This window comes from Arachis hypogaea, chromosome 11 (genome assembly GCF_003086295.3).
Source record: "Arachis hypogaea cultivar Tifrunner chromosome 11, arahy.Tifrunner.gnm2.J5K5, whole genome shotgun sequence".
Classification (NCBI taxonomy): domain Eukaryota; kingdom Viridiplantae; phylum Streptophyta; class Magnoliopsida; order Fabales; family Fabaceae; genus Arachis; species Arachis hypogaea.
This window is the reverse complement of record NC_092046.1, coordinates 141620210-141638881: the sequence shown is the minus strand read 5'-3', so window position 1 is coordinate 141638881 and position 18672 is coordinate 141620210. Positions and strand designations below refer to the sequence as shown.

Genomic DNA, 18672 nt, shown 5'->3' with positions numbered 1-18672 from the left:
TTTGTTTAAGTTAATTTAGGATTTAGGATTTGATTATTATACGCTAATTTAAGATTTAGGGTTAAGTTAACTTAGAATTTAAGATTTAGTTATATATTGTTTTAGGATTTAGGATTTGGTTATCATATGCTAATTTAGGATTTAGGATTAAGTTAAATTTGATATCAATAATTAAGATGTTCTTTCAAGTAAATTTACATGAGCATAAATTGCTTCAAATTTATCACTATGGTTCCAAATAGAAATAGATATATGTATATGCTAAGTAAAAGTGCGTGCTATATGTAAAACATTATATATATATATAATATGAATTCAAATATGAAAATAAAGTGAACTTGGAACAAAAAGATAGATGGTGATGGAGGTATGAAGTTTTTTCACATAGCTTTCAAACAAAAAATTAAATATAAAAAGTATGCACTTTCCTAAAGTTGTTTAGCTTGTAGTGACCTTTGAATTTTTCAAAGGGCAAGCTAAGTGTGATAGTACATACACAAGAGAAAAATGTATAAAAATTATTTGCTGAAATAACTTCTATAAATTAATGAGAATGTAAAAGATTAGTTCTAATTTAGATTCAATATGTTAATCTATATTTTTGAGCATAACTCAAATAAAAATGTTGCATTTTCAATGTATAAATAAGTTAATATATTTTGCTGAAAATATTGTGAATTTAATTGAGTTTTGACTGATGTTGTAGATTGAGATTGGTTGGATTTGTTGAAACTGTAAAGGTTGATATATGTCCAATTTTAAGGAAAGTTATGTCAATTTTTTTTTAAAATAATATAAATGTTGAAAGATTTGTGTGGTATATATGCTTACTAGTGTTAATAATATATTCTTTTTGCAAACATGACGACAAGTAGTAGAGGTAGAACGAGTGGGTCTTGCAGTCATGGTAGAGGGAGGGTTTTCACCGGATCCCCAAAGGCTGGGTGAGAGACAGAGAGCGCTGGAGTTAGAGTGCCATTTTGGAAAATGAGAAAGTGAGAGTGAGAGCTGGGGAGGGGCGGGGTGGGTTCAGATAGCCTAGAGAGTTTTTTGTCATTTTCAAATGGTTAAATTACACGGTTGGTCCCCTTACTTTCACTAAAATTACAAATTGATCGCTATTGTCAAACATGTGCAACTCACATGTTTAAAATAGAGAATATGCTAAGAATATTCTGCTAAATCAAACACTTTTTGAACGACGGGGACTAAAATGCAAATCTTAATTCTTTTTAGGGACCCAATTATAAACTTTTAAAGTGTAGGGACCAATTTGTAATTTCACTAAAAGTATAGGAACCAACTATGTAATTTAACCTTTGCTATTCTTAAATTTTTCATTGATAGGTTTGCACCAAACAACAAAGTATGTACATAGGAGATCTTCAACGTGATTAAGTCCATGTACGACACTACTTGACCAAGCTACACGAAGATCCCTGCTAAGACCAGAGAGCAATGGTTTCAGAAGTGGACGGTAAGAACTCAATGTTGTTGAATTAACTGTACTTCAACTGTTTTTTTTTTTTGACTAACTAATGTTGTTGAATTACTTTGTGTAGGAAAAATTTATCTGGAATAAGGAACATGATATCTTGATCAAGAAGATTTACGACCACCAGATAGCTAAGCGACTTTAGTAGATGATGCAAGACGTTCATTAGGGGCGCGACAACCTCACTATTTGTCTCCATCCAGATCTTAAGAAGGAGTTGAGCGTCCATTTTAGTACTGATGAGGGGTTCAAGTATCCCCTTCTGACAAACAGAGCTAACAGGGCTTCGCCGATGTCGTTAAAGTATACTGGTGGATTGGCGACTTTCATGAAGACAAAGAGCAAGCTTGTATCTAGTTTATTTACTAATTTTTGTTAATTATTATTTGAATTAATTGTTACTGGATTTATTTTATTATTTGGTTCAATATGTGTAGTCTAAGTTGCTGGATCGTGAGGCGACATTGACAGAGACCTTCAAGTATACCCGTACATTGAAGGCCAACAAAGAGAGATTTGCTGATGAGTGGTCTGCGACTCATTACGTGAGTTTCAATTAATTCTAACTTTGAAATTTATTCAGTTTAAAGTCGATTAACTGGCATCATAACCACAACGTGTGTTACACAGGAGGACTACATGCAGAGATTGGAGGCCGTGACCCAGCAATCTCAGCCGCCTAGTAAGGATGACCCCGCCAACTCCGATGCCTCAGTGGTAGATCCTGATAGAGTTTGGCACGAGACCACCTATAAGCCCTACAAGAATCATATCTTCAGATTGGGGTTATTTTTTGCCAGCGGCCACTACACCTCCACATTGATGACTTCATCTGCCTCTGCCACCAGCCTTGCTGATCTCAAGGAAATTGTCGACTTGAGGGAGCAGGTGCAGAAGCTCATACAAGAGCTTCACCAACAAGCTTAGTAATCTGAGCAGAGGTACAACGACCTTCTTGCACATGTGGGAGGAGTCATTACCATCAGCGTAGACCTGACGGAGAAGCTGGAGCGGGTAGAGCATTTGCGAGAGTAGATGGAGGTGAACAACGAGTCGATGCACGCTGGAGGCAGCAGCGCTACTGGTACCAGCGGCAATGCTACTGGTGGAAAACTGACATCAGCACTACCTACTCCTCTGCCTCAGCATGGCGAAGACGACGACGGCGATGATTACCAAGATCCGTACGGCTTAGGGCTTTAATTTATTTCATATATATTTAATTGTATTCTATTTAGTTTGACTTTTTATTATATTCAAACCATTGATATTTAATAAAATTATTAGTTAATTTCTAATAATTTTGAATTTCTGTCCTAATTTTGTAAACAAAAATTTTAATTTTATTATTAATTGTGGGCTAATTGTGAAAAAACACAACTACCGTAGGATTTATCGGTGAAAAAATCCGACGGTAATTGGACGCTACAAAACATAATATGGCGCCAAAGTTACCGTCGAACTAATCTGACGATAATCATCAACTTATTTTCGTCATATTAATTGAAAAACTTGACAAAAAATTCGTCAGTAATTAGCGTCGGATGGAATAATCCATCGGTAAAAATTTCTCGGTGTCGTTTATACCGAAAAATTCAATCTGACGATAAACTAATTACTGACGGATTATCTGCTGAATCCGCCAGTAATTCCAACGGTATTCGGTGCATTTCTTGAAATGTGATCTTTCTCGACGACAATGAAGACAATTCTCCTCTGATGCGATAAAAAAGGCAATGCTTCTACCTAGGACGTGACAATTCTGCCTTTGACGGTTCTCCTCAGGCGCATAAAGACGACATTCTCCTTGGAGGGGTCAGACGCGCGAAGATGACTTTCTCCTCAAGATGGATTAGGCGTGCGATGACGACGTTCTCCTCAGGTTGGGTTTCAGGCATGCGACAAGAATTCTGCGGTGACCTTGAGAGTAAGAAGGAGAAATAGTGTTGGGGGGGGGGGGAGTTTGGCAGTAAAAAGGGAGGAAGATGGCGAACAACATTGAGAGAAGGAGTGGAGGCACAATTTCCAACTTAGTAAAACCTAGGACAAAAGATTAGGAATTTTTTATTTTTTAACTAATTATAAAGGATAATTTAGTAATTATCTAAAGAAATAAGTTATATCATCAAAATACGGTAGCCATTTTAGCATCTTATGTTGAAAATGTGCTCCAGCAAATTTAGAAATACGCTTGTTAATTTTTAAAATTTTTTAAAAACTATTTCATCGATAACAAAAATTAGATACTATTTTATTAATGTCAAAATCTTTTAGATATTGAGTTAATATTTACCTCTTGTTTAAACATGCTTTTGATTCAAAAATAAATTCTCTGCACGAATTATTCAAATACAAGAGTACAAGTCCAATCTCCAAGAGGCCAAAAAAATGTTTGATCGATTCTCAATGGCTATCCAACTAATAATCTCATGAACAATATTTGTAGGGAATGTAATTGAAAAGTGAAAATCCAAATGTTATTGTCTTATGGGAAATTATTAATTAAGAATTATTAAATAATTTAATATATTTAATTAATTTATTATTTAATAAATTTTAATTATTAATTTTATATAAAAATAATTATATATAAATTTTTAATGTTTTATTTTTTTTTTAAAAATATTTATATACAGATTGAAACGGTACATACAATACATAAAGACATTTATTATTTAAAAAAAAAAACCACTAATAATATGTAAGAGAGTAAGAGCAAGTTTTTGTAAAGGAAAACACTTATACACAAATTAAAACGGTACTAAAATAGTAGTAAGGATATATATTTTTTTTTATCAAAGATAAGGAGATTTAAACTTGTAAACTTTTAGATGAGTATCAAAAAACTATGTTATTTGAACTATAACTCATTAGCAAATACATCAGGACATTCATTATTAAAAAAAGAAAAATAATAATAATAATAATACGTAGAACATTCATTATTAAAAAAAGAAAAAAAATAATAATATGTAGGAGAGTAAGCGAAAATTATTTTTAATATAGAAATGGAGATAGTATTTTAATTGAATATTGACATTTGCAGTATATTACAATATTGTAAAAATTATTCAACACGCTCTCCATATGTTTCAACATACTCTACGTGTTGGTCAAGATATTGTCACGTGTTCAACACGCCTATCGCGTATTGCAACACGTTCCCACGTGTTAACTCTCCACTTACAAAATTCACTTACTTATAATTACATCAAATAATCCAATTTTTAACAAAAATATCAATAATTTTTTCATATATAAAAAAATCAGCCGAGAGTAAGAGCAAGTACTTTTTGTGAATTGATTGTCTATAAACTGCGACATCGTCAATCCACTCCCTTTATCCAAAAATCTGGTGTTCCCCTTTTCACTTCTTTAGATTGAGTTCTCTCCTTTATGACTTGGCCTTTTGAACGTTGCCACCAGACCAAGTAGATCACTGCTGGCTCTCCCTTTTAGAAACCCATTGGTATTGACATGCATCATACTTATTTAAGTTCAAAATTTTACAAGCCAATCAATCAACAATTACACACACATAATGGAATACATATACATATAACTAATTAAGCTCTATACATATAATTTTCTTTAATTAAATTTATCAAAGTATAATTTAACAAAAAGCTTTATATGCATCATTTTGGTATACCTTTTTTTCATCTTTTATTTTTACATTTAAAAGTAATTGATAAATAATGAAAATATTTATATTTTATATTATAAAAAAATATACAGAAAAATTTAAACAAAATGTACAAACATTATTCACTACAAGAAACAGCGTAATTATCGACGCCAAAAATCGACGGTTAAGTTTTTTGTCGATATTTTTCGATGGCTTGCCGTTGATAAAATGAAAAATAGATGACCAGAAATAAAATATTAAAATCGACGACGATGTCGTCTATTATTTTGGTAACTTTCTAACCTTTAAATTCTATCGTCACATTATCGACAAAAGAGTGGTTAAAATTTTTTTTCTTTAAAATCGACGGACTAATTGTCTATTTTAATAATTAAAATATCGACATTTATTACTGTCTATAAATTTAGACGATAGAGATCTCTTTTCTAACTTGGATAAACAGTATAGATTTATTATATAAAATAGACGACTAGATGTTGATTTTTATTTTAACTAAAATCGACGGAAAGAGTCGTCGAGCTGTCGATTTTTATCATAAAAAAATATCACTCCCGCCTTTGGCTTCCCGCGTCCTTCGTTTCACTCATTTCCCCAAAATTTAACCCCAAACCTTCATAGAATCATAGTTCAGACTTCAGAGTGAGGCTTCTTCTTCTCCTTCATCGCCTAAGAATAGAGATCAGAGATGGAATCATAGTCACGTAGAGAGGCAGAGAGCAGAGCTTCTTCTTCTCCTTCATCGCCTAAGAATAGAGATCAGAGATGGAATCATAGTCACGTAGAGAGGTAGAGAGCAGAGCTTCTTCTTCTTCGACGCCTGAGAAAACCCGCCGGCCTCCACCTGAGTGCAGAGCGTCGTCTTCTTCTTCTTCTCCTCTGCCTGAGAGCAGAGCTGCTTCTTCTTCTCCTCCGCCGAACCCGCTGTCGCTCCTTTTCATGTGAGTTCCTCTCTCTCTCTCTCTCTCTCTCTCTCTCTCTCTCTCTCTCTCTCTCTATCACGCATTGTGATTTGTGAATTTGCATGTAAGTTCTTCTTCTTCCACAGACTCGTCGTTGCAATGTCTTTGCCGATCGTCGTCCCTGTGAGCCCGATGCTAGAGCATGTCGCCATTGCAGCTTGTTGTAAGTTCCTCCCTGTCTTTCTTTGATTGTTATATTTATTTTTGCAATTTTTGTATCTACTATTTTTATCATGAAATTCTGAATTTGCGTTTGTTAAACCTAATTAGCATAATCAATTCATCACATTACTTCAGCTTAACTAGTTTGTCACAATTTTACAATGTGATTAGATAAAATAAAATTTAAAAGAAAGAGTATTGCGGTTCTTGTGATAATCTTGAATTTGTTTTCCGACCAAAATCATAATAATAAAATCTTGAATTTGTTTATCAAAGAAAATAGTTATTATTTCTATTACAAATCAAATAAATCATTGTTTATTTTTATAAAAATCCATATGCCTTTACAAATACATGGTGGCAGATTAGCGTACGACGAAGAGTATTGCGGTTCTTGTTATGGTGCTGATGGCAATTGTTATAATTCTTGTGAAGAAGTTCAAGAAGCGTATAACAAAAAGGAATGGGCGTTGCCGGAGAACTTGGACTTGTTTGATCAGTGTCAAAGAGAAGGGTATGTTCAGAGGGTAAAGGATGAAGAAGGTGAAGGATGCAATATTCATGGATCTCTTCAAATTAATAAGGTTGCTGGAGATTTTCATTTTGCGATTGGGAAAAGTATTCTTAACCATTCAACTTCTTCATTTCTTGTTGATTTGCTTGCTTTACGAGATAATAATCATTTGGGAAAAGTATTCTTAACCATTTAACCTTCTGTGGATTATAGTAATAGACAAAGATATATGAAAGAAAATTTTGATCATTGAAACAGAGGGGTATTCTGCAACCTGCAGTTGTATTGCATTGTTTCACATTTGAATTAATTATTTTCTACTCTATTCCTTTCAGGGGCATTCTGGTAATCATTCATGGGCTTAACGAACACAGGTAGTCTACTATACTTTCTATTTTTTCTGATATATCCATTTTCAAGTGATTGTTATTTGTTAAGGCATTTGTAAGATGATAATAATAATAATAATAATGGTGATGTTGTGAGAGGCTTAACTGGCCAGCCTGCTGTGGATTTTGAGCACTATGCTGGCTATGTTACTGTGAATGAAACCAATGGAAGAGCACTCTTTTACTGGTTCTTTGAGGCCATTACCAACCCAGATGATAAGCCTTTGGTCCTATGGCTTAATGGAGGTAATTAATCATAATCATAATATAATTAAAATCATGATGATGTGTTTAATTAATTGAATTTGTTGCATGCAGGACCTGGATGTTCTTTTGTGGGATATGGAGCAACACAAGAGATTGGTCCATTTTTAGTGGACTCTGATGGGCAGGGACTCAAATTTAATAACTTGTCTTGGAACCAAGAAGCCAACATCTTATTCCTGGAATCTCCTGTTGGAGTTGGCTTTTCCTACTCAAACACAACTAGTAATTATGATCAATTGGGTGATCAAATGACAGGTCCATTACTTTAAACTTAACATAATTAATACTATTTGATTTGTTACATGCAAACACATGCATGCATATCTTTGATTTGTAACTTGTTTGTAACAGCTAATGATGCTTACACTTTTCTCCACAACTGGTTCCTCAAGTTCCCATCATATAGAACAAGGACTTTTTACATAGCAGGGGAGAGTTATGCAGGTATTTATTCTATATATTCATTCATTCCTGCATCTTAGTTATTTGTTAAGCATCTATGTGGAGCCAACAATTCTTTTCTTGCTTTATTCACTCTCAATTTACCCCTCTGTTATATATTTTGTTTCTATTTTTTGTCTTTTTAATATATCATGCCTCGGCAATGTTAGCAGTATGAATTGTGATCTTAAGCAGGAGCTTGACAAGTTGAGGAAAAGGTTCGAGTTGACAGAAGCAGAGAATGTTTATCTGAACAAGTCGATTGAGAGAATGGACAAAGAGTTGCATGAAGCCAAAGACACAAGTTTCTATTGAAGTCATCAAATTGAAAACTCAGAAAATCTGGTTAAGAAGAAAGAAGTAGAACTGTTAGCAATGGAGAAAAGGCTAAAGGCATCAGAGACATTAAACACCGAGTTCTGCAGAGCTATTGAGGAGCTGAAGATGGAACAAGAAGAATCAAGAATGATCAAAGAAGATATGGACAAAAAGGTATAAAAACACTTGAATTGAGTTAATTGATTGAAGAATAATAAGATTCTGTGAATAGTATTTGTTCATGTTATAGCTATTCCTAGCTCTCGAATGCTTAAAGTCCCTATCATCAATTGAAAAATTGTTAATTTAGAGCATTTGGTTTGTCTCCTTGTTTGCACTGTTCCTACTAATGTTTCTTATAATTTTGTTATCTTTAGGTGTGAGGATTATGCAATTTGCTTTTTGCTTTCAACCAGAATGGCATCACACAATTACATGGCAAGTGCCAAATCTGTATCTCTTTATTGTATAAGTTCAGGAGTTTCTCAATTTGCCATTGTTGCACTCTTTTGTAAAATCAATTTCGGACAGAAGCAATTCTCTACTTGCTGTTTCGGTTTCACTCAACTTTGTTTGATTGAGAAGTTCAGGTAAGTCAGTGGTGGCATTTTGATTATCCTTATGCTAGTTGATCATATGAATAATCTGGGAATATATGTGACAACTTTGAAGATTTGGAGGTTTTTACAGAGCCTGTTTCTAACCGTTTACACCGTTATCATCTACATTCCCTAAAGAAGTTTTCATACTGTGTAGTATCATTGTATCAACCATATATTACTAATAATCTAATATGATATTGTTGAGGTTTTTCTCTTTTTTTTTTCTGTTGTTTGACAAATGATTGTTTACTATCCAGAGTTGGCAGAGATAGATGGTGCCAGAAATTGGGCTTGTAAAAGTGGCGGGATACCAAAAAGCATGGAGATTTGACCCTTAACATCGCAAACTAGTGGATTTTTTGTCGCCATGTTCACAAAAGTAGCCATTTGATCTTTCCTCAAAGAATTTATAATTATTTATTTCAGTTGCCAAATAGTTTTAGATATGCTATTACATTAGAAACATTCAAACAGGAAAGTTTTCTTTTGATTATTATCATCATGTAGCTAATTAGTTACAGGAATTTAAATATTGTTGTCCAATCATACGGTTCTTGAGAGACTGGCTTGCTGCATCTTTTTCCAAAATTGAAATTGATTTCAAATTTTTACATATATGATAATTATTAGTTATGATTATATTTAAAAGTTTATTTCCGTTAATTGTTTACTATTTTTTAAATAGAAAAAAATAATTAAAATATATAACTATTAAAATCGACGGTAGAGTTGTCGCTTTTTAAGTTTAAAATAGACAAAAAAGCCAAAATATAGACACAGAATTTGTCGGTATCTAAATAATTAAATCGACGGCAAATGTGTCAATTTTATTGAATCAAATATCGACGGCAACGTTGTCGATTTTATTAAGCATATTATAGACATAAATATTGTCAATTTTATTGAATCGACGAAAATGGCGTCGATTTTATATAATAATATCGACAGCAATGTTGTCGATTTTAATAAGAAGGTAAAATTCTCAAACTCATTATAGACAGAAACGCTGTCGATTTTATTAAATTATTATCGACGGTTAGGCAAGCTGTCGATTTTATTAGAATTTTAAAAAATCGACAAGCTTAATAGCGACCACCTCTGCCGTCTATTTTGCCATCGAATTTTAATATTATCGACGGCTTAGCCGTCGATTTGGCCGTCAATTTTAACAATGTTTCTTGTAGTGATTTTCTCATTTAATAACTAACAAACATGAAGTGTTCAACAAAATAAAAGATATTATAACTATTAATGGATAATTTAGATATACATAGAAATATTATAATTTAAGTATAAATACGGTACTCCAAGAATACTCTCATGTATATCTTTACTAGGATAGAAAATTATGCATTCTAATTTGTTATGATCGTAAATTATGCTTTTTAAGATAGGAAATATTTGATATAGTTTCATATCAAAAGTTGTATATATATGTGTTCATGACTAATAGAAAAACAGGTTGAATTTTCTACATGGTATCAAAGCTTACTCTAATACCGACAAACACAAAAGGAACCTAGGCTGCATAACCATGGCAGCAGAATCAAGAAAGAACTAAATAAATGTACCAGAGACTTCAGAAAAAGGAACTAAGAAAACTTACTCGCCATATGACCTCAATGCGAGTGACAACCCAAGAAATGTAATCACGCAAGTGTAGCTACGTGGAGAAAATTATGAGGAATGGGCTAGAGCTGTGAAAATATCACTTCGGGCTCGGAGAAAATCGGGATTCATCGATAGAACTCTTATGGAACCAGAACAAGGTACATCTAATCTTGAGGATTGGTGGACAGTCCAATCCATGATTGTATCATGGATCTTGAACACGATCGAACCAAGCCTACGGTCGACCGTTGCGTATGTAGAGAACGCACGGACACTATGGGAAGATATCAAAGAGCGGTTTTCCGCTGTGAACGGACCATGAATACAACAACTGAAGTCAGATTTGATGAGATGTAAGTAGGAAGGAATGACCATGACGGCGTATTATGGGAAATTGAAAGTACTGTGGGATGAATTAGCATAGTGCGAGCAAATTCCAAAATACACGTGTGGTGGATGTAAGTGCGGGATTGGATCTCAACTTGAGAAGCGAAGGGAAGAAGAGAGGGTCAACCAATTTTTGATGGGCCTAGATGATGTGATTTATGAAATAGTGCGGTCAAATATTCTGGCAACCGATCATTTGCCATCACTGAATCGTGTGTATGCAATGCTAGTCCAAGACGAGAGAGTGAAGACGATGGCTAAAGCATCAGAAGAGAGAGGATTGGTTATGGGACTCACAATACAGGCAGGGAATAGGATGAAAGGACGAGGAGATCCTAGCTAAAAATCAACAATATGCTCTCACTGTGGCAAAAGTGGGCATGATGTTAAAGGATGCTTTCAGATTGTAGGATATCCAAAATGGTGGGGCGATGGACCAAGGAATGAAGGAAGAGACAGTGGCAAAGGCTACGGATGACAGGGCATGTGTACTCGAGGAATTCCAGTGTGTGCAAATGTGGCACACACTGATGGAAGTGGTAGGCATGCTACCAACATGGAAGACACGAGACATGAGATGTCAGGATTGACCAATGAACAATGGCAAGTATTGGTAGATATGATAAATAAGCAAACACCAAATGACTCCGAGAAAATGACTGGCAAGAGAACTTTTTATTTATGGATCATTGATAGTGGAGCTTCCAACCACATGACTGGAACCCTGAAAAATTTATGTGAAAAGAAAACTATATGCGGGTGTCTAGTAGGTTTACCGGATGAAGAGCAGGTGATAGTGCAAGCAAGGAACAGTGATACTTGAAGGAGGACTTGAATTGAAAAATGTTCTCTATGTACCTCATTTAAAATGCAACTTACTCTCAGTTTCTCAATTAACAGATGAAGAATACTGTCTAGTACAATTTACTGATAAATTTTGTGTCATACAGGACCGCACTTCGAGGACGCTGATTGGAGCGGGTGAGCGGAAGGATGGGCTCTATTGGTATCGTGGGCATACAAGATTCAAGCTTGTCATACCAGAACATAGAATCAACTAGCACTTTGGCATAAGAGACTAGGGCATCCATCATTTCAAATTGTACAAATGCTTCGTAATGTAAGTGGAAAATATACAGCCAATGAGATTTGTGAAATTTGTGAAAAATCTAAGCAAACAAGAGATAAGTTTTCTTTGAGTGACTATCAAGCTTCCAATATTTTTTATTTAATCCATTGTGACTTGTGGGGACCCTATAGAACTCCCTCCTCGTGTGGTGCTTCGTATTTCTTAACTATTGTGGATGATTGTTCACCAGCAGTTTGGATATATTTGTTGAAAAAAAAGGCTGAGGTATCAATCACATTGAAAAAAATTTTCACTTTTGTTGAACGCCAATATAAAAAATATGTTAAAATGGTGCGATCTGATAATGGAACGGAATTCATGTGTTTAAAACAATACTTCCTACAACAAGGCATTGTTCACCAATCATCATGTGTTAATACACCGCAACAAAATGAACGAGTGGAGCGCAAACATTGACATACTCTCAATGTTGCTAGATCATTACGTTTTCAAGGAAATCTTCCAATCCACTTTTGGGGAGAATGTGTCTTAACTGCTGGCTATTTAATTAATCGTACGCCATCCTCAGTACTGAAGGGCAAGACTCCGTATGAGGTTTTCCATGGAACAATTCTAAGTTATGAACACTTGCGGGTTTTTGGCTCTTTGTGTTATGCTCAAAATCAGAATAGGCAACGAGACAAATTTGCCAGCCATAGTCGAAAATGTGTATTTGTCGGGTATCCTTTTGGGCAAAAAGGATGGAAACTATTTGACTTGGAAAAAGAAGTTTTCTTTGTTTCTCGTGACGTTCATTTTGTTGAAGATGTGTTTTCCTTTAAAGCGGATTAGTTTTTGGAACCAAGGATTGAAGATATTGGACCTCTTGTGACAGAAATAATTATTGAAGAAGACACATACATCGAGACCAGTACTCCACACTTGAATGACTGTGCTGAGGACTCCCCTATTGAAGAACCTATTGACCAATAAGGGGGACATAAGCTCAATAAAGAGATTGAAGAGTACATCGCTGACGATGCATCGGAACCAAGTGTAGTAGAAACAACGCCGATTTCTTATCTATCACTAGTCACGATGGACGTTCCACTTGGTCGAGGTCACCACATGAAGACACCCTCAGTCAGGTTGTGCGATTTTGTCTTTGCTGCTACGATACTAATAGGCCTTACCGACCAACCTCCCTCTCTATCAAAATCCTCAGGTGTGTCCTATCCTATACAAAATTTTGTGAATTATAATTCCTTTTCCAAACAACACCGCAGTTTTCTTTCCTTTCTCCAGACAGAATGAGAGCCTTTATTTTTCTCTCAAGCAGTTAGAGATGAGCGTTGGCGTGAAGTGATGTCCCAAGAAATTTGTGCACTTCAACTCAATGACACTTGGAAGCTCACAACCCTTCCTCCAGGAAAGAAAGCACATGGGTGTAAGTGGATTTATAAAATTAAATACAACTCTGACGGAACAATAGAGAGGTTCAAAGCAAGACTGGTAATTTTGAAAAATAATCAAGTGAAAGGCTTGGATTACAATGAAACGTTTTCTCTAGTGGTAAAGATGGTAACAATTTGTACAACACTCACAATGGCAACAGCCCAGGATTGGAAACTCCACCAAATGGATATCCACAATGCATTTCTTCATGAGAACTTGATGAGGACGTTTATATGAAGCTTCTCCCTGGTTTTCAAGTGTCTCAACAAGGAATGGTTTGTAAACTTCAGAAATCTCTCTACGGACTACGATAAGCTCCACGATGCTAGTTTGCAAAACTTTCATTTACTCTCATTCGATATGCTTTCAAGCAATCCCCAAAGGACCATTCCTTGTTTAGCCTTCACTACAATAGCGTGCAATTGGTAGTTTTGCTATATGTTAATGACCTTGTAATTTCAGGAAATAATGGTGCTGCAATTCAACGTTTCAAAGAGTATTTACACACATGTTTTCACATGAAAGATTTTGGCCGGCTGAAATACTTCTTGGGAGTTGAGGTTGCCAGATCTCCGACTGAAATCTTTCTGTGCCAAAGAAAATATGCTTTGGACATAATCACTGAAACAGGACTTCTAGGTGCTAAGCCTGTAGCAATACCGTGCGAAGAGAATCATCGATTGGGGTCAGCTACAGGTTCTCTTTTATCCGATCCTAGCATATATCGTCAACTTGTTGGAAGACTGATTTATTTGTGTTTTACTCAGCCTGATATGGCCTACAGTGTTCACATATTGTCCCAGTTCATGCAAAATCCACGCATCGAACACTGGCAAGCTGCTTTGCGTGTTGTACGTTATTTAAAGGGACATCTTGGACAAGGAATTCTTCTCCCACGAGAGACTGATTTATGGCTCTATGGATGGTGTGACTCCGATTGGGCTAGTTGTCCACTCACTCGCAAGTCAATCACAGGCTGGTTCTTCCAGCTTGGTAACTCACCAATATCTTGGAAGACTCAGAAACAACAGACAGTGTCTGCCTCCTCTGTTGAGGCTGAATATCGTTCAATGGCTCAGATAACAAAAGAATTGAAGTGGATTAAAGATATACTCTTCTCTCTATACGTGCCTCATCATGCCTCCATTCGTCTCTATTACGACAGTCAAGCAACTCTTCACATTGCTAAAAATCTGGCTTTGCATGAACGCACAAAGCACATTGAAGTAGATTGTCATCTTGTTCGGGATGAGATCGTGCACCAACGCCTCCTTCCATCTTATGTTCTCACTCAAACTCAGTTGGCCAACCTTTTTTACTAAAGCTCTTGGTGCCAAAAAGTTTGAGGCAATATTGGTCAAGTTGGGCATTCAAGACTTGCATGTTCCAACTTGAGGGGGGTATTAATGGATAATTTAGATATACATAGAAATATTATATTAATAATATTTCTATAATTTAAGTATAAATACGGTACTCAAAGAGTACTCTCATGTGTATCTTTACTAGGATAGAAAATTATGCATTCTAATTTGTTAGGATCGTAAATTATGCTTTTTAAGATAGAAAATATTTGATATAGTTTCATATCAAAGGTTGTATATATATGTGTTCATGACTAATAGAAAAACAGGTTAAATTTTTTACAATAACTTTATTAGTGTTATATTGTCTATTTAAAAAATTATCAAAATATTTGAATTATAATATATATTTTAAACAAAAACAGTTTAATTTTTTTTAAATTTAATATAAGAGTTTAGCCATCCAACAAGATTGCTTGGATGCAATCTCCTTGCATTGGATAGCCAATAGTAATGAGAAAAATACATAAGCTTTTGAATGCTAGAAAGATATTCAATTGCTGATGAGGTTTCCTTGCAAGTTCGAAGCTGAGACTTTGGATTCGAGCTCTTGATGATGTGGTAAAGATATGAATAATCTTCTTCCACATTTCTGCAAAAGTTGAGCAATGAACCACTTTGTTTTTAGCAGTGAACCACTCGGTTGAAGTTGATGATTTTGATGATGAATCCAACTCTTCTTTATATCAAGAACCATGACAAATGCATATTGTGATGGTGCATTTGCTAGATTAAAGTGATTATCAAGCTCAAGAATTTGGATTATAAGAAGAACGATGTGTTGCCAAGTTGAGAAATTGGTTTTTTCAAGCTTATTAGTGAGAGGAACCAATGTGTTTTTCGCAGAAGATGATGATGATGCAAGAGTTAAGGTCATCATTGATCATGACCAGCTTTGATACCAAGTAAAGTTATTGAAAGAGAAGAAACTAGAGAAAAAGTTACGAGAATGAGGTGAGAATATGAAACTGAATTGATATTGGAATGTATTAATTTACACCTGAAGTTACCTCAGTTATATACACAATAAAAACAAAGAATAACAACACATCAATAACTAACACTTAATTGATCCTATAATAAATTCTAACTTCATCTAACTAATTTTGCATTGCTTGTCACACATGTCACTAGAGTCTTCTCCCTTAACATTTCCCCCTGCCCCTCCCCCTCTCTCACTCTCTTAACATGTCACAAGATCCGAAAGTGAGAAAGGTCATGGACCATAGAAGAAGACTTTATCTTAATCAACTATATAGCCAACCATGGGGATGGTGTTTTAGAATTCTTTAGCCAAAGCTGCCGGTAAGCACACAAATACGTGTGCGCACACACATATTACATCTTTCATTTCTTCTCTTTTTAGTTTTTGTTCTTTTTCATTTCATGTTCAAACCCTAAAATTTTATGCCTTTTCATGCTTTTACAGGTCTTAAACGTATCATAAAAGTTATTGATCATGTACTTGCTTGCTCAACCATGCCTTCTGTGTTTTTATTTTTTTCATAGGCTTTCTCTTTCCAAATATTTGAAACTTCTTCAAAAGTCAACCCTTTTGTCTCCGGCATATAGAGAATCACAAAAACTATCGCAACACAAGCAATTGCCAAAAGAATCATAAAACTCTTACCAAGCCCAATGATATCCACAATTGAAAGGAAGCTAATGGACATGATGACACTACCAACCCAATTAATTGTTGCAGACATGCCACCACATATTCCTCTATATTCTTCAGTGTATATCTCTGTGTTCACAGCCCAAGGAACAGGACCCATTCCAGGTGCAAAGAATATAATGTACAAAGCCAAGCCCACAACAGCAAGCCACCCATAAACTAAACTCTGGTTGCCATGTTCTCTAACATAACATGAAGCAGAGAGTAGGATCAAGGCTCCAACTACACCTGTTAAACTACTGAGAGTTAGCTTCTTTCGACCTACAATGTCAATAAGGTAAATTCCAAGAATTGTGCCACCGGCATTAATTGCAGAAACAATGAGGGATAAGAACAAAGCCATTTCGTTTGATTTAAAGCCTGCTAATTGGATGATTGTTGGGCTATAGTACATTATAACACTAATTCCAGTAAGTTGTTGAAATGCTTGAAGTCCAGCCCCACATATGAATGCAACTCTGATTTCTTTCAACTTGAATACATCACTGTATTTAACTTTGACCTTATCCCTTTGTTCTTGCTTCATGTGAGTTTCAAGAATTTCTATTTCATCCTCCAATCGAGGTGATGAGTAGATCTTAGAAAGAACATTGGTGGCTTCCTCTTTTCTATTCTGTAAGTTAAAAAAGAACTAAGCTTTTAGTTATTGTACCAAAAGGAAATCAACATAAGGATTTATTTTACCTAGATTTTATATGTGGCTACTAACATAAAGTTCTTTTCATGTGAAGATGACAGTTAAACATTATTAAATGATAATTTAGTTAGTTAACTTTAAAGTTTATGTTTATAATTTAAGATTCAGGTTTTAAAATTTAAGATAAATAAAATAATTTTAAAAAAATTGGTTCATGTTGGCTAAAAAAAATTAGTTTTCTAGCATTACTATTTAGTTGAACATGTTAAATTATCTAACAGTTATCACTTATTATCTTAGCATAGAGACAATTTTACGTGAATGATCACTAATCTTATATCATCGTTTACCTTCAAATAGAGCCATCTTGGGGATTCAGGGAGAAAGGCCATAAGAACCAATTGAATGACAGCTGGTGTACCTGCAATTCCAAGCATCCAACGCCATGTCCCAGGAACCTACATACATAATTTTGACGTTAGAAAATCAAGAATGTAGATGAAGACAAAAGTATTAGTATTGGTATTGTTGGTTAAAGTGTTGGGTATACTTACTCTAGTCAAACCATAATTGATGACAAAGGAAAGAAATTGCCCGGTTGTAATCATAAGACAATTGATACTAACTAATCCACCTCTTATTTCAGATGGCGATACTTCTGCTATATACATAGGAGCAGTAACAGAGGCAAAACCTACACCTAGGCCAACAAAAAATCGGCCCACTATGATAAGAGTTGGATTTGGTGCAACGGCGATAAGGAGTGATCCTAATACAAAACAAATATCTGCGATAATAGTGGCAGCCTTACGTCCTAAGAAATCATTAATGTAACCACCAATGGCGGCGCCAAAAATTGCACCAATTAAGGCCATGGCAACAATTAGTTCCTGCAAATAAAATTTTTGTATCTTAGTTATAATTACGTGAATTTACCATTTAGATAATACGGCATATCAATTCACAATTTATTTGTGTAATGAAACGCTATATGTACATTTTTCACATCAAATATTTTTAATATGATGTACTGTATAACATATAATGATTTCTGTACCGAAATGAATTGCGTTTCATGTAACCATATTCATAATTATAAGCTAAAAAATTAAAGAAAATGAGAAAAAAATCAAGTTTCTCCCACTCTTACTTGAAGAAAACTACTATTCTTTACAATTTCAAAATCATCTTTTATGTACAAGAGAGCACCAGATATCACACCTGCAAATGAAAACAAACTATGAGCTATATCATTTTGTTTTTTCTTTTTAACCAATGAAAAGGTACAAAGTATGCATATATTTATACCAGTATCATAACCGAATAGAAGGCCACCAATACCAGCTGCAAAAGTAATTCCAACAACGTAAGAATTTCGAAAAAAAGATATTTTACGCTCTGGATGCTTCTCCAAATAATCAGAGCTTCCTGCTTTAATTGACACGGATATATCAACCACCATTATTGCTAGCTCACTTGATCAACTAGTTGTAAATTGCATGTTATTGCATGAGATCAAATATCGTTTTATAGACAATAAAGTTGTTAAATTTAGAAATTTTGTTGGACTTCTTATTCTCTTAAAAGTAGTTGAGCATATATATGATAACAACATTTGTTTCTTTTGTGAAGGAACAGTTTTGTGTTGATGTATTATTGTCCCTTTTTCTATTTC

General features: G+C 34.7%; 2 protein-coding genes across 2 annotated transcripts; one reads left to right on the top strand and one right to left on the bottom strand.

The window, feature by feature from the left end:
• Window positions 1–12961: 12961 nt before the first annotated feature.
• Window positions 12962–14640, top strand: LOC140176253 (uncharacterized mitochondrial protein AtMg00810-like). The gene is made up of 2 exons (XM_072206193.1): window positions 12962–13088; window positions 13781–14640. Exons 1-2 carry the CDS (start codon window positions 12962–12964, stop codon window positions 14638–14640), a joined length of 987 nt encoding a protein of 328 aa, XP_072062294.1.
• Window positions 14641–16139: 1499 nt separating this feature from the next.
• LOC112722038 (inositol transporter 1-like) lies at window positions 16140–18459 on the bottom strand. Its single transcript, XM_025773023.1, has 5 exons — window positions 18306–18459; window positions 18148–18218; window positions 17552–17887; window positions 17348–17455; window positions 16140–16973 (listed from the first exon to the last, which is right to left on the bottom strand). Exons 1-5 carry the CDS (start codon window positions 18457–18459, stop codon window positions 16140–16142), a joined length of 1503 nt encoding a protein of 500 aa, XP_025628808.1.
• Between the last annotated feature and the right edge of the window lie 213 nt (window positions 18460–18672).